At 35.3% G+C, this 14,036-nt stretch overlaps 1 protein-coding gene across 2 annotated transcripts in view; it reads left to right on the top strand.

Moving 5' to 3' along the window:
- The window catches only part of GPC5 (glypican 5), a 1,430,236-nt gene that overhangs the window by 710,509 nt on the left and 705,691 nt on the right, over positions 1–14,036 (top strand). For both annotated transcript variants that reach the window (XM_059377522.1, XM_059377523.1), the window contains exon 7: positions 5,445–5,601. In XM_059377522.1, the coding sequence (XP_059233505.1) occupies positions 5,445–5,601 (157 nt within the window). The remainder of the gene's footprint in view (positions 1–5,444; positions 5,602–14,036) is intronic.

The following is a 14,036-nucleotide window of genomic DNA, read 5'->3' on the forward strand; positions in this document are numbered from 1 at the left end:
CTACCCACTTAAGCCTCCATGTTGCATCACCACTTCCTCATATCAGGGAAATAAGTCAAGCAGAGAAAGACAACTATCATATGATCTCCCTGATATGAGGAAGTGGTGATGCAACATGGAAATTTTTGACGAAGACGTTTCTCTTTCACAGCAAACATGTTGTGTATGTGAGCCATCTCTAGCCAGATTTTATTGTAAGTGTTTGAAAGGATATTGCAACTGTGGGATATTGCCAGACTGTTAGTAAAAAGCAAATTGAGTCTATTGAGAGATTAATTCGCCAGCTGAAAGAAATACATTTGCCTTAGAGTCATCAGATATTCTACCCACCAAACGCATCCTCCAAGATAGCATACCTAATGAGCTTCCTAAACCAATTAAACAGAAGCAGGAAGCATCAGTCATCAGCACTGACTATTTTCAGCTAATCAGCTGACTCCACAAACCACATGGCATTGAGGTAAGGGGAACACCCTAAAAGTTGTGGGTTTTTTCACTGTCCTGACTTTATTTCTCAGTTTTATGGATGCAGCATTTTGCAGGGGGCACTGTAAATGAGTAGAGTGCCTTATGCTATACGAAGTGCTTTCCCTTGCATTCAGTAGAATAAAATAAGTTTTAATGGGCTTAAGTGATTTGCTTAAAGGCACACAATTAATGTATGTGTGGGACTCAAAATCATGCCCTTTCCTCTGTTGTAAGTATTCTATAAATATGTATGTATCGATTGACTTTCTACCTTTCATGATTAGGGAATAGGTTCAGGGGTTCCAATGCCACATCTTTACAATTGGGCAGACTCAGAGCCAAGACAGAATGAGGATGAAGGGAAATACGTTTTACCCCTGCATGGGTTCACTTTTTCAAAGACAGAATCAGGGTACTGGTATCAGCTCCTACTGGTTATAATGGTAATAATGATCTAAATAACTAACCATTACTTGAGCACTCACAATATGTTAGCACTTTATTAAGTCCAAATAATAGTCTCAAAGCCTTCCACATTGATCTTCTTTTAAAGATGCAAAGAATGTAGACCCAGAGAAGTAATGTTAAGTTTTTCAATGTTGTAAATTTTGAAAAATGCTTATAAAACGTTCTATATTTTATGAGTAAATGGGACGACTATCCGTGGATGTGAGGAGAAGAAGAGAGATTTGATGCAGTATGCGGCATGAGTGTGTCTACTATAACATGACTGATTTTCATATGCTATTTATAAAAAGTGGCTTCATGACCATTCTGCACGGTCATCTTATTTGTGGGTGTTGCCTTAAATGGGCACATGTGGAAATTATTTTGTTTTACTTAAAGACCTGTGGGGGAAGGCTCCTCTTTGACAGAAGAGAAGCCTATGTATATTTCTCAAAACTGACTTAAGAATAGCATCAGAAACAACACTTGGCCGTGGAGGTAGGGCCAACAGAGCACTGGGGGAGTGATTTGCATGCTGCCTCCCAGGCACTGGAGGAGAGGGTTGTAAAGAGCTGATTCCCGGGGAAAGAACTGGGATGATTTTATTGCGTGGTGACCCAAATCGTGAAGTTAAAGTTCCCTGCCTACTCTAGAAAAAAATGAATATTTTATATACATAATTTTTGACACTAGATTCCTATTCTTAGATATTCATTTAGAAAGTTAATTGGAATACCCTTATGTTTGCTGATGGCAAAACTAAATATCTTGGGGAAGTATTTCTTGGCATAATCCTTCAATGTTAATTTTTTATTAAACAACTTTTTAGATGCTTCCAGGAGCCCACAAATGAGATTAACTTCTTTTTAAGATTAAAAGGAAAAATAAGTTAGGAAGATCACAATATGAAACCTTTAGTCTGTTTTTCTTTTCCTAATTTTCACATTACTTCCTTTATATTAATTTTGCCTTACTGCATATTCATGAAGACTGACTGAAATAAGAACTACATATTGAGTACTTTTTAAGAACTAAGGCTATATCTTCTCCTTGATGTGAATTATAGCCTTCAAAATATATATGTGTTGTATAATATGTACCCAATTCATGTCATTGAATAAATAAGTAAATTCATCCACCAGTCAATAAGCATGAATCCAAAAACTATTCTAGAATATCATAGCCTCTGAAGAAACTAGAGTAAAAGTGAAGGCACTTTACTAAGTTAGATCTAAAGGATATGGAAGACAGTAATTTATAAATTATTTTCAAATTTCAAATGAATCAAAACTTATTTCTTTAACATCTGTAATATAGAAATCCCTTTAGTTCATGATTGGGAGTATTAAAATGATTAAATCAGGGTCTCATCTTTTGGAGATTAACCCTTAATCAGGAAGGCATGGCATATGCTCAGGAAACTTAATTAAGTGCCCATGAATGGGACACATAGATGTATGTAAAAGATCCAAGAAATAGGTATGGAGTGGGAGAAGAGTTATTTGAGTTTGAACTTGAGGGTTAGGTATAATATGATGAGTTGAAATAGAGGAAAGAGGGATTCTATGTGGAGGGAAAATAAGAGTTGGAAGTGAGAAGAGTATAAAACAAGCACATACAAAATTGAAGACCTACAAATTCACACAATTTCCCTATGGAAAGCAAACTGACCGCAGTGGGGCAGGACTTGGGTATCAGGGGACTATAGACATGTTAATGATATTAATTATGTTATTTATATAGACCTAATTAACAGAAACAAAAACAAAATTTTGCAGCAAAAATTTGAACTTCATTTTCTAGACCTCATATCCAAATGTATGTCAGTAGGTGTTGAGTGAGGGGAGGAGGTAATTTGCTCATGTAAATTTAGAAAATGTGAGGCAATGCTCAACTCTTCAACAGGATGGCTTGCTGTGAGGTTTCTCAGGAGCCTCCAGTTTGTGGATATCAAGAAGGGACCGCCTTAGGAATTTCACAGATATTTTACTCTAGGATCACTTTCTGTGATTTGTCCATCTGTAGTCCTATTTCTCCTCTGGACACATGTTGGGAATGAACAGTTTTTGACAGTTAAGGATAACAGGGAGCATTGAGGAAATGAAGGGTTGTGGTGAAAGCACTGATATGGGGAATATAATATGGTGGTGGTAGGTGGAGAGACCGATGTCCCCTGCAACAAAGGGTTGAGAAGCTGTAATGATACATGGAGAGTGGAGATGAAAGTTTATTTTAAGATACAAAGCAGTAGAGTACATTTTTAGATCCAATCACTGCTTAGAGATGAAGTATTATAGCAGAAGCTGGAGATAAGACTTGGGTGTGATTTGTGTCCAGGTGAGAGTACAGTCTGTTAGGACGGGTTCCCAGAAAGAGACTACAAAGAAAGAACAGAGGTTTCCACTCTTCATGGAAACATTTATCTTTATTTTCTTGGAAGTGTGAGGACAAAGATGATCAAGGTAAGACGGAATAAGAATAGTTTAGTCCAAAAAAGTGGGATTTGAGTAAGGATCTTGCTGTGAGAAGCTGGTTTTTGTTGTTTAGAAATGTATTGGGGATTTTTGCAAGATAAATTTTATAATAATTGTGAGAATGATAATGAACATTTGTGGAAGTGTGATGATTGAGAAGTAAGGAAATGAATATTGTAAGGCAGAACTCTCATGAAGAGGACACAGACACTAACCCTATTAGAGGAAGACAGGATTATTGGGAACCCGGAAGTATGGGTCAGATGGAATTTTGAATACTTTTGATGAGTTGATATAAGAAATGATGATTACATCACATGTTCATGGGCTTGAAAAACAGTGAGAGGTACTATAAAAAGCCAGAGAAAATGAAAAGTAAAAAAAAAAGGTAAAATCTGATAGCTTGTTTCCCAGGGGTATGGTCTTTTCAGTGAGGTGGTGTCTTATGGAATATTAAACTCTTGTTTGGAGGAATATGCTAGAAAATCAGGGGAGACCTCTTTTTAAATGCGATACCTAGTAACACATTTAGGAAATGACAGTAAATAGAAATAAGTTCTGACCAGAATTTTAAAATTATTGTCCAATTGTTTCACCATTTCATTTTTGTTAGAAAATTAATCTTGAAGAATTGTAACATTTTGGGGGCACTGGGTGGCTCAGTTGGTTCAGCATCTGTCTTTCGCTCAGGTTAGGATATCCAGATCCTGGGATCGAGCCCCACACCAGGCTCCCTGCTGAGTGAACAGTCTGCTTCTCTCTCTCCTTCTGCCCCTCTCCCCACGTGTGTTCTCTCTCTCAAATTAAAAAAAATAATAAAATAAAATCTTTAAATTTTTTAAATTAAAAAAAGAATTTAATATTTCACTATTTTTGACATAATGTTAGTTTTTATTTTGAAAGCTTATAAATTGTCAAAGTCCGGTTGCTTTGATATAACTGTTCTTTAAATGCTAAACATGTTCATCTTAGATGTCCTGAGGATATTTCAACCTATGTTTTTCAATTTGAAATATTAACCTTGGGCTGTGTGTTTCATTATTATCTGCTAAATAATATTACTGTCTAGAAAATCTCTTAGAAGTAACAATCCTGATATTGCATAAAGCACCCTGAAAATTTAAATGTCCATTACATATTTGGCAGGGGTACATTTCATTCATAATATAGCAGAACCTTCTAGTGCTCGTGCTCGGTCATGTATTCTCCAAAACTGCCTTATAGGGGTATATGTCATCTATTGAATAATTTTACTCAGATTTAGCTTAAAGTAAAGTATTCTATTATTCATAACATCACCTTCTTGGAAAGGGGTTCAGGCATTTCCAATATTATTCAAAAATATTACCAGCGCTCTTGTGCTGTAGGGGAAAATGACTATTCCATCTATTTTGCTCATATAAGTAAATGAAATGCTTGAGAGCCAAGAACCAAGAAGTTGGTTAAATTTCATAAGTGATTTGTAGAAATGGAAGTAGGATCTATGTCTTTTGCTCTTAGGTTCAATTCTGTGCCATAGGCAGTGGACAATGCATTTGATCCAAAAAAGTTTAAAGCTACAAATGTAAATGCCCAAAATTCTGCATTCTTTTAATGGAAACTTTTCCTGAAGAATTTTACTCTGTTTTGAGAAATTTTGGATTCTTGGTTTACAACACAGCACAACAGTATCAGCCAATATACTGCGAAGGGAGTTGTGTTGTACTGACGTTTGATTTACCGTGCTTAAAATGTTAATTCAGAGCAAAAGGAGTCTCCAGGCAAACTCTCCAGGAGCAAGAAGACTGGTTTATTTGCTTTCCAAAACCTCAGCCCAAGCTTGATCACTGATTTCATACGCAGATTGTAGATCTTCATAGCTGTAAGAACTTGCCCATTATTTACAATTATTTTGGTAGTTTTAATTTTTATTACAGACTTGATTTGGCCAGGTGTTCTCATCAAAATAGTAGATCCACATCAGAAAATGATTCTAATTCCCACATATATTTCTGAGTAGCTTTCTTCGGTGATTTGAGTTTGCTGTTAATACGTGTTTTTGGTATCCATGTTTAGCTGTTACAGGGTAGGTCACCCAAACCCGACAAGTGGCAGCATCAGACCGGCAGTGGCGGTGGCATGGTTGAACAGGTCAGCGGGGACTGTGATGATGAAGACGGTTGTGGGGGATCAGGAAGTGGAGAAGTCAAGAGGACCCTAAAAATCACAGACTGTAAGTGTGTGGTTCCATCACCACTTCTAAAGAATGAATTTTGAAGTCTAATTTTGAGGATAATTATTAGTATGAATGCAAATGAATAAAGACAGTGAATTCAGAAGCATGCAAAAGGAATTTGGAAATGACAGTGAACCCATTTTTAGTTATTCAGGACCTGTATTCATGGGAGTGTCATTTATTTTTAACTAATGGCTTTTAATGGAAATAGCGGGTTTTGTTTGTTTGTTTGTTTGTTTGTTTTTGTTTTTGTTTTCTGTGAAGGATTTGTGAATGACCAGTTCTGAGAATTGAAGTTCTTAAAGTCGGATAATTCTCAAGGCTTGAAATAACGACCTGGGGGACTATTAAGTGTCTATTGGCAAATAATGTGGAATCAGGATGGGTAAACTCTTCTAAATAATCAAACTCTGCAACTTCATTATATTTCATCATTCTTTAAGAAATCATCTTACTAGGTTTTCATCATAGTTGAATTACAAAGAAACTGGTTAAATGTAGGGCTATTTATAATGAAAAAGTACTTGGATATAACCTTATGAATTTGTTCTTCTCCAAAAACTCTCACCAATCATTCACCTCGTTCCAATTGTCTGGGTTTGAAACCCATTTCCAGTATTGCTGGACTGGTCACCCCCACGAAAGTGGAACTTCCAAATGACAACAACAAGAAGTCACCAGATGAGTTTGGCTTTCTTTTCTTCATTTTAAAAAATGAAGAATGTTGGCTCTTCCTTGTTACATACATGCAGATGATCAGATGGGCAAGATAAACGAAGCTGTTACCTGAGAAAGCAGTGTGCAAGTTCATGGGTCCAAGGGAGCTACCTTTCAGCTCTTCATTTATCTGAGGTCATACCAAAGGTGATCACTTTATAAAGTAATTTGGTGGACCTATGCAGCCCTATCTGGAGGCTGGTCAGATAGTCTCCCTGTAAATCACAAAGGGCTGCTTTGGAACTATTAGACATGTCCTTTCATGACTTTGGTGGGAGAAGAATTCATTTACTTTTCACTTCTTGTAGTAAATTTAGAACACTACACATGCTTCAAACATCAATACTCCATTCTTCCTAGGATCCTGTTTTATAAGGCAAATATATTGGTTAAAGGAATGGAAGCCTCAGAGGTGCAAAATCCAAAGGGCAATTAATATAAAGAAATATGTTTTCCTGTTAGACACGGAAAGTAAATAGATGGAGTTTAGTGGAGCACAGCAATGGAACGAAGGACCACAAAAATTTCTTGATATATTAGGAAATTGCTTTCCTAGTGAAAATTAAATATCTTCTACTTGTGTAGGAGCAGGTAAGGATATGTGCTTTTGTTATTGGTATTAATATAGTTTATCAGATTGATTCTTCTCTTTTCTATATTTTGTTGTTTAGACCAAAACAATGAAAAGGGAAGAAATAGAAAAAGCAAATAAAAGTGTTTTCTAGAAAAAAAATTCTTATTAAGAGTTAATATGTCCTCCATTGATATTGATACTTACCTATTAGGTTAATATTAGTTAATCTTTCTTTTTTTTCTTTTTTTTTTTTTTTTTGAGTATTTTTGTGTCTTGTAGTTTCATTGTCATTTGAATATTAGGGTTTTAAAGATAAACATTATTATAAAAAGTCTAGGTTGAAATTTCATCTATAAATTATGTGTGTGTGTAAGTATAGAATTAGCATTTTTATAGGGATTTTTTCATTCTTGGAGTTATTTATAAGCTCAAGAACTCCTTATGTATTAATAGATAACTGTTGTTTTGTTTGTTTCGTAAGAGAAGTAGAGACAGTAGAGGATATTTAAATACTAATAATCTTCACACAAAACCATACTTGTCAAGGTGGCACGAATGCATTTTTACTTCAAAATCCTGTTTTCAGTTATTACTGATGGGGACAGGTGTGGTACGAGCAACTATCCATCAGAATTGGAGAGATTTAAGAGATAGATGGTTTTCAGCAACTCCAGGCAAACATTAAAAAAAATCCACGTCTGCTGTAAGTGGGCTGCTTCTCATGTTTCTCAGAGTTTATAGCTGTTGCCTTTCAATTTTTAATAAGTGGTTAGGAAACCACTGTGGATAGTAGGCTGAAATAAACAGGGACAGAGAAAGTAGCAAAGCAGAGGTCACATTTCTATTTTTATAAAACACTATCATATTTTCCTTGTGTTTGACTCATTTGATATATTGCTAAAGCAAGCTAAGACATAGTTTTGGGTGGTCTTAATGACTTAAAACTCATGTGCTCTAGCAAGTTAACCTGGTGTCATTTGTATAAGGGACTTGAAATGCACTATTATTTCTTCTGTACATTGGTATAATTCCTTATTAAAAAAATTGTAAGTAGAATACATTTCATTTGTCACCTCAAAAATGTCTCATTAAAAATAGTTACACATACATGTATGTATGTATATATGAATATATATATATATGGAATGATACTAATATTGTGTTCTGCAAATTTTATTTTCCTCCATTTATGAGAATTTTCAAAGTTGATGAATATTTTACTAATTACCACTTGACCTGATATTCTGTCTGCCTTTGTTTGTGTTGATTTCAGAAAAAAGTGCAAAGTTTTATCATCAAAATATTTATATACTTTTTAGGTATGACTTAGTTTTCATCACTGAGGGTATCAAATAATTTAACAAATGTTTAGCTCTTAAAACTGATGGCTGTCAGTTTTCAAATGATAGCTGATGTGTTTCTTATAAAAAGCAGCCACGTATACTGTGCAGTGTTTACTCTTGGGAAACTGAAAACACTTCCTTATTTCAGTAAGATGATTTAAAAATCCCAATCTTCTAGAAACTTTTTTTTTTTATTGCATTGAATTTGGCTCATTTGTGTAGGTGTGATTATTTCACTAGTAACCTGGAATTACAGGATATAGATGGCTTTGAATCTTCATTTTGCCTCACCTCTGACACTCACCCTCCTTTCAAGGTTGCTAATTGATCGCAGGTTCTTGACGCCAGTGGAGAAAAAGAAGTTCTGTTCTTTTAGTCAGGCAGAGCAAACCTACTGACACTATCATCAATACTTTTTCAACTACTTGACTATTCTTCTAATATCCCCAAATTCTGATAGTTTCAAATGAAAAACAACCCAGAATGCCACTAAAACACAGCTGTCAAAAAACCATTTCATGTATAGTTTTAGAATAATAGCACTGCTTGCAATTCTCATGTGATAATATAATTTGAGTTTCCATTTTCAAAAACAAAGACTATGCAACCTGTGACCAAATTCATGTTGATACAGTGGTTTACTCTGGTAACTCAGACAAAATGAATTTGACCACAAGTTGATTCAGATACAATACATTCAGGAATAGTAGGGTGATTTTCAGTCTTCCGATGGCCTGAGATAAGTTCTATTGTCGTAGTCACCATTGCTCCTATAACATTATATCGTGTGTTTAGCAGTATTGTGTGTTTGTGTGTGTGTGTGTGTGTGTGTTTAGCAGTCTTAAAGATAATTTTAACTGAGTAGCTGTGACAACAAAGATCGCTAAATGTGTATTCAGATGTCTTTTGTCCTGTGGTGCTATCAGAATGCCTCCGCAGAAGGTTCATTGTGTGGCTCCTTCAGGACGGCCAGCTGTTAGTTTCTTATTTCATGAGTGTCTCTTCCTCTTCTCTTTTGTGGGTTTTCATTGTCAATCCAAATGCTAAGAATTTGAAGAATCCAGGACTCAGTTCTCAAACCTTTTGTCATCTCTGTTCTCAATGATTCCATGTTCCACAAATTGCCAACCACGCCCTAAGAAGAGTAGGGGTGTGTTACCAGCCATTGACAGTACCCTCCAGTTTATGAAGCTTTCCCCTCTGTATTATCTCAGGAGGTAAGCTTATGAATACTAGAAGTATTCAACATAATGGAGATTAATTTGGAAGCAGAAGAGTAATACACTGAAATATAAAGTTACTAGATCTGGAAAGAAATTTCGGTTCACCTTCTGTTGCCAAAAGTAAATAGTTTGTATTGGCTTTGGACTTGTCACTTAGTAATTAACCTTAGAGCAACTTCTAACAAATGCATCTACAGCATGGTACTAACAGTGACCTTGGAAGAGAATACTGTATTCCATGTGCATGGTAAAATGAAAATAATATGTTGTTAACCACTGAAGACTAAAGGTTGCTGATTTATTTAGTAATGCAGGATTATAGAGTGAGTGAAAATTGTTGGCTTCCTCAAACTTATTTTCACCGTAAATCACCTTTATTTCAAAATCTCAGGCATAGAGGTCAGGGAGAATTAAAAAAAAAAAATTACAAGTGGCATTTTTCTTAGAAAATGCAATCTTTATTTTTCTTTCCAGAATTACTAACACTATGTAATTATTCATTTTGTAGAAATTATTTTATATTATCTGCTGATGATTTTTCTTTCCAATATAAAATGTGTCAAACAGTTAATGCAAGCATGTATTTGTCTACATTAATAATAGTTCCAAAGGGGGCACATGGATGGCTCAGTCAGTTAAGTGTCCAACTCATGATTTCTGCACAGGTCATGATCTCAGGTTCATGGGAATCGAGCCCCGCATGGGACTCCATGCTCAGCACAAAGTCAACTTAATATTCTGCTTGAGATGCTGCTTGAGATTCCTTCTGCCCCCTCCCCTTCTATTTTTCTCCCAAATAAATAAATGATCTTTAAAATAAGTACTTCCAAAAGAATAATAGTTCCAAATAAGCATATTAAAAGTATGTATATTCTTTCTAACATTAATGTGTCACCAAATTCAGTTAAAATAAAATGTACTTGGTTTATTTTGCAAAGTGAGATAAATAGCCCTTTAATAAATTATCCTCCACCTAAGAAAGTTTACTGAAAATAACTAAAGAGCTTATGTGTTTACTTTATTCCGTGATGCTAAAAATTAATCTTCTTTATAAGGTTACTTAGATTCAAATGTTTGTGACACAGTGAAAATAATCTTGAAAAATGACTGTACACTCTAATGTATATTTTACAGTGCTTAATACTGAAGGATCATGATAACTTCATAAAAAAAATTTACAAAGAAACCCTTCCTGATTCTGTCCAATGTTCAAAATTATAAACACTTTGAAATTGTCACCTACTACAGTTTCTACACTGCTGATGAAAATTATACTAAAAAGAAATGAAATAGGTATCTAAGATAAATATATTTTAATTAAACGGTGATCACTACGAATATTATTCTGATTATACACTTTCATTTTGGCTTCTAAATAAATTGGGCCTCATCCTGGCTGCTTGCTATTTTGTTAACAAGATTTGGTAATGGAATCTGGATACCTAATGAATCATTTAAATTCATCGTTCATTCTCTTGAAAAGTTATATATTGCCTTCATGGATCTAAATAATAGAATTGAAGTAAGAGGCTCATCCTTGAATACCCATGGAATGATTTCCATTGCTTTAGCTTAGACACAGAACTGATGTTAAACCGCTGAGGGGAAATGGGAAGACTTATTAATTACAGCTTGTGAAGCCTCCTAGCGCGCATCCCAGATCAACCCTATCCTGCAAATCTTGTAACCAAATCTCTGCCGTGCCAGAGGACATTAAACAAAGAAGCTGTGGTCTCTTTGAACTAGCACAATGCGGAATAGGACTGTGTGACCAATAGAGAAAGTACAGAATGAGCATTTAAGAAAATAATCCTGGATACATTTTACCATGGCTTACCTAATGAATATAAAGAACAGAGCATGTGACCTGAGCCCAGAAATTTTATATGATACAGGGATTCTGAAGGGTGTTCAGTACTTACATGCTTCTACTTGATGCTGTTCCTGCTTGTCTAAGGACCATTCCTTCTCTAAGGAACAACAATGCATGCCTTGTTTATTACATACCTTATTTATTAGTATCTCTAAGTCTCTATTAAAGTAGCATGAACTCTTACAATATACCATCTACATTTCTATATTAGCATACCAAGGCAGCATCATACATGGAGGCATTAGGGACTATCACAATTAGACGTAAAATGGCTTATGCTATGTGGTTTTTGGTTATCAGCCTGTCTTATTACTTTTAGCCATGGGTTTACTTCCTACACCAAAGGAGAACCACCTCTGTCTTTTCTCAGGGTCTGAAGCCTTCCATTTTGGAACAGTGCCTCTGGTTTATCAGCAGAAATGTTGCAATTTTAACTCTACCAGTTTGTGACGAGCACTGAAGAAATATCTTGTACAATCCCCTGAATCATGTTAAATTCCAACGGAGATAAATCAACGTTTTATGTGAACTAAGAGAAAGGAGAGAGACTATCTAAATGGGGCAATCAGAAAATACTGCATAGAGGAGACAGGAAAAGAGCTATCTGAAAAAAGAAATTGATGGCGATGTTTATGAGAAAATGGCATTTGGGAGGTTGGGTGCATGATTTAGTTCTGGCTCTTGACAACAGGGAGGAAGATGGTATCTTCTGAAGAGCATGTGTGGTGAACAAGGATTGGGGGTTTGTGAGGAGAAGGGAAATAAGGAGCATGCTCAGGAGGAATGACATTATTCAAATGGCTTGAAAAAATTGTTGGAAGTGGAAAAATGTGGATTGAAAATGTTACAGTGGATTCTGAATTCAAGAGTAAATACTTTGTATTTAATTTGCTGGGCAAAGAGGAATGATGACAGGTTTTTCTGTGTGGTCATTTATTATAAAGATTTTATTTATTTCAGAGAGAGCACACAAGTGGGGGGGGGGAGGCCAGAGGGAGAGGGAGACCAGCAAACTCCCCACTGAGCGTGCAGCCTGATGCGGGGCTTGATCCCAGGATCCTGAGATCATGACCTGAGCCAAAGGCAGACACTTAACCCACTGAGCTACCCAGGCGTCTTGAGTGTACAGTTACTTTTACTAGTAAAACAGTGAACTGATTAAAAAATAAAGTGTAAACAAAGTGTGTATTACACAAGTAATTTGCGACTTAGCTTACACAGGAAATTGTTCTATGCCTAAACTTCCTTAAGATGGGGATAATGCTAGTACTCTGCAAGAAACATCCCTGTGAAAATTAAATTACCTAATCCATATAGAGCATTACAAGAGTCACCAATCCATCCCCGCCCACCTAAACAAAAGAGTTGTTGAGTAAAATATGTCCAAAGATCTTCTTAAATGTTTCCATGAACAGCAAGAAAGAAAAGAATATTCCATACAACCCAATGAAGTCATAACCATAATATAGAGATAACTGTAGATATATAGATGTAGAAGAAAATCTGTAATTTTACACATATACTCATACATGCACAGTTTAAGGAAAATAATAAAATGAATTTGTTCTACCAGTCTAATAGTTAGAATATCTCCATATCTTTGTGTTCCTCTTTCTGAACACATTCCACTCTGAGAGTTTACCATGATCATAAATTATGTAAAAATCATTGCCTTTTCCTCTTTTTAGAGTTGTAAGCATCAAGGTATGCATTCAGAAACAATATATTGCTGGGTTTTGCACTTTATACAAATGGAATCATGTAGTTTTTGTTGTTATGTGGTGAGCTTCTTTCTCTTAAATGTTACAGTTTTGAAGTTTATCCATATTGATGGGTTTCAATGTATCCATTTAGTTTGCCAAGGTATAGTATGCTAAGTTATGGATACATACACCCATTTGTTTATTCTATAGTTTGTGGATATTGGAGTTGATTTCAGTGTTTGGATATTGTGAATTTTATTCCTATAAACCATCTTGAACACCTCTCTCCATACACATGTACAAGAGCCTCTGCAGTATATACCTGGAAGTATCGTGACAATGTCTCAAAGCAAAGCATGCATATGTTAAGCGTTACTAGGAAATGTCACACTGCTTTACAGGGTGATTGTGTCAAATTTATATTCTTACTGGCAATAAATCAGAGTTCGTTATTATTTATTGATCCCCATTTTTACAAACACTTTTTTCCCCTATTTTTACTACTTTGTATATTGGTCCACAGAATGGAAGTAGAACAGTATGTTATCCTATATTAATGTCTATCACCATGATAATTCATTGAATTGTACTTTTTATCATAGGTATATAAAATTCCTTATATACTTACTCATCTGAAATTTCTTGTCTATTGTTTTCCTATTCTTTAGTGTTCTTTATCTTCGTTCCCAGGTACTCTCAGGACAAAGGTCAACTTCAGTGATCTAATTATCTATTTTAATTATGATCTTCAGGAAAGGCAGGATAGGTTCTTGAGTATTTCTTTTTATTTAATTTGTACCCTCCCTGTCTTTCTCAGAAGGTGACCAACTATTTTTAAGAACATTGCAAAATCAGATTTAAAAACATTTGTGATTCTTATTGAAGTCCAGATTGCCCCACATTTTGCCAACTGGCCCTTCTCTGATTTGGCTCTTGAGTTCTTTTGACGTGATCCTTAAAGTCTTTGCCAGTTTCACTGTATGGTGTAAGAAAATATTC

The sequence above is a fragment of the Mustela nigripes genome, chromosome 15, assembly GCF_022355385.1.
Source record: "Mustela nigripes isolate SB6536 chromosome 15, MUSNIG.SB6536, whole genome shotgun sequence".
Classification (NCBI taxonomy): Eukaryota; Metazoa; Chordata; class Mammalia; order Carnivora; family Mustelidae; genus Mustela; species Mustela nigripes.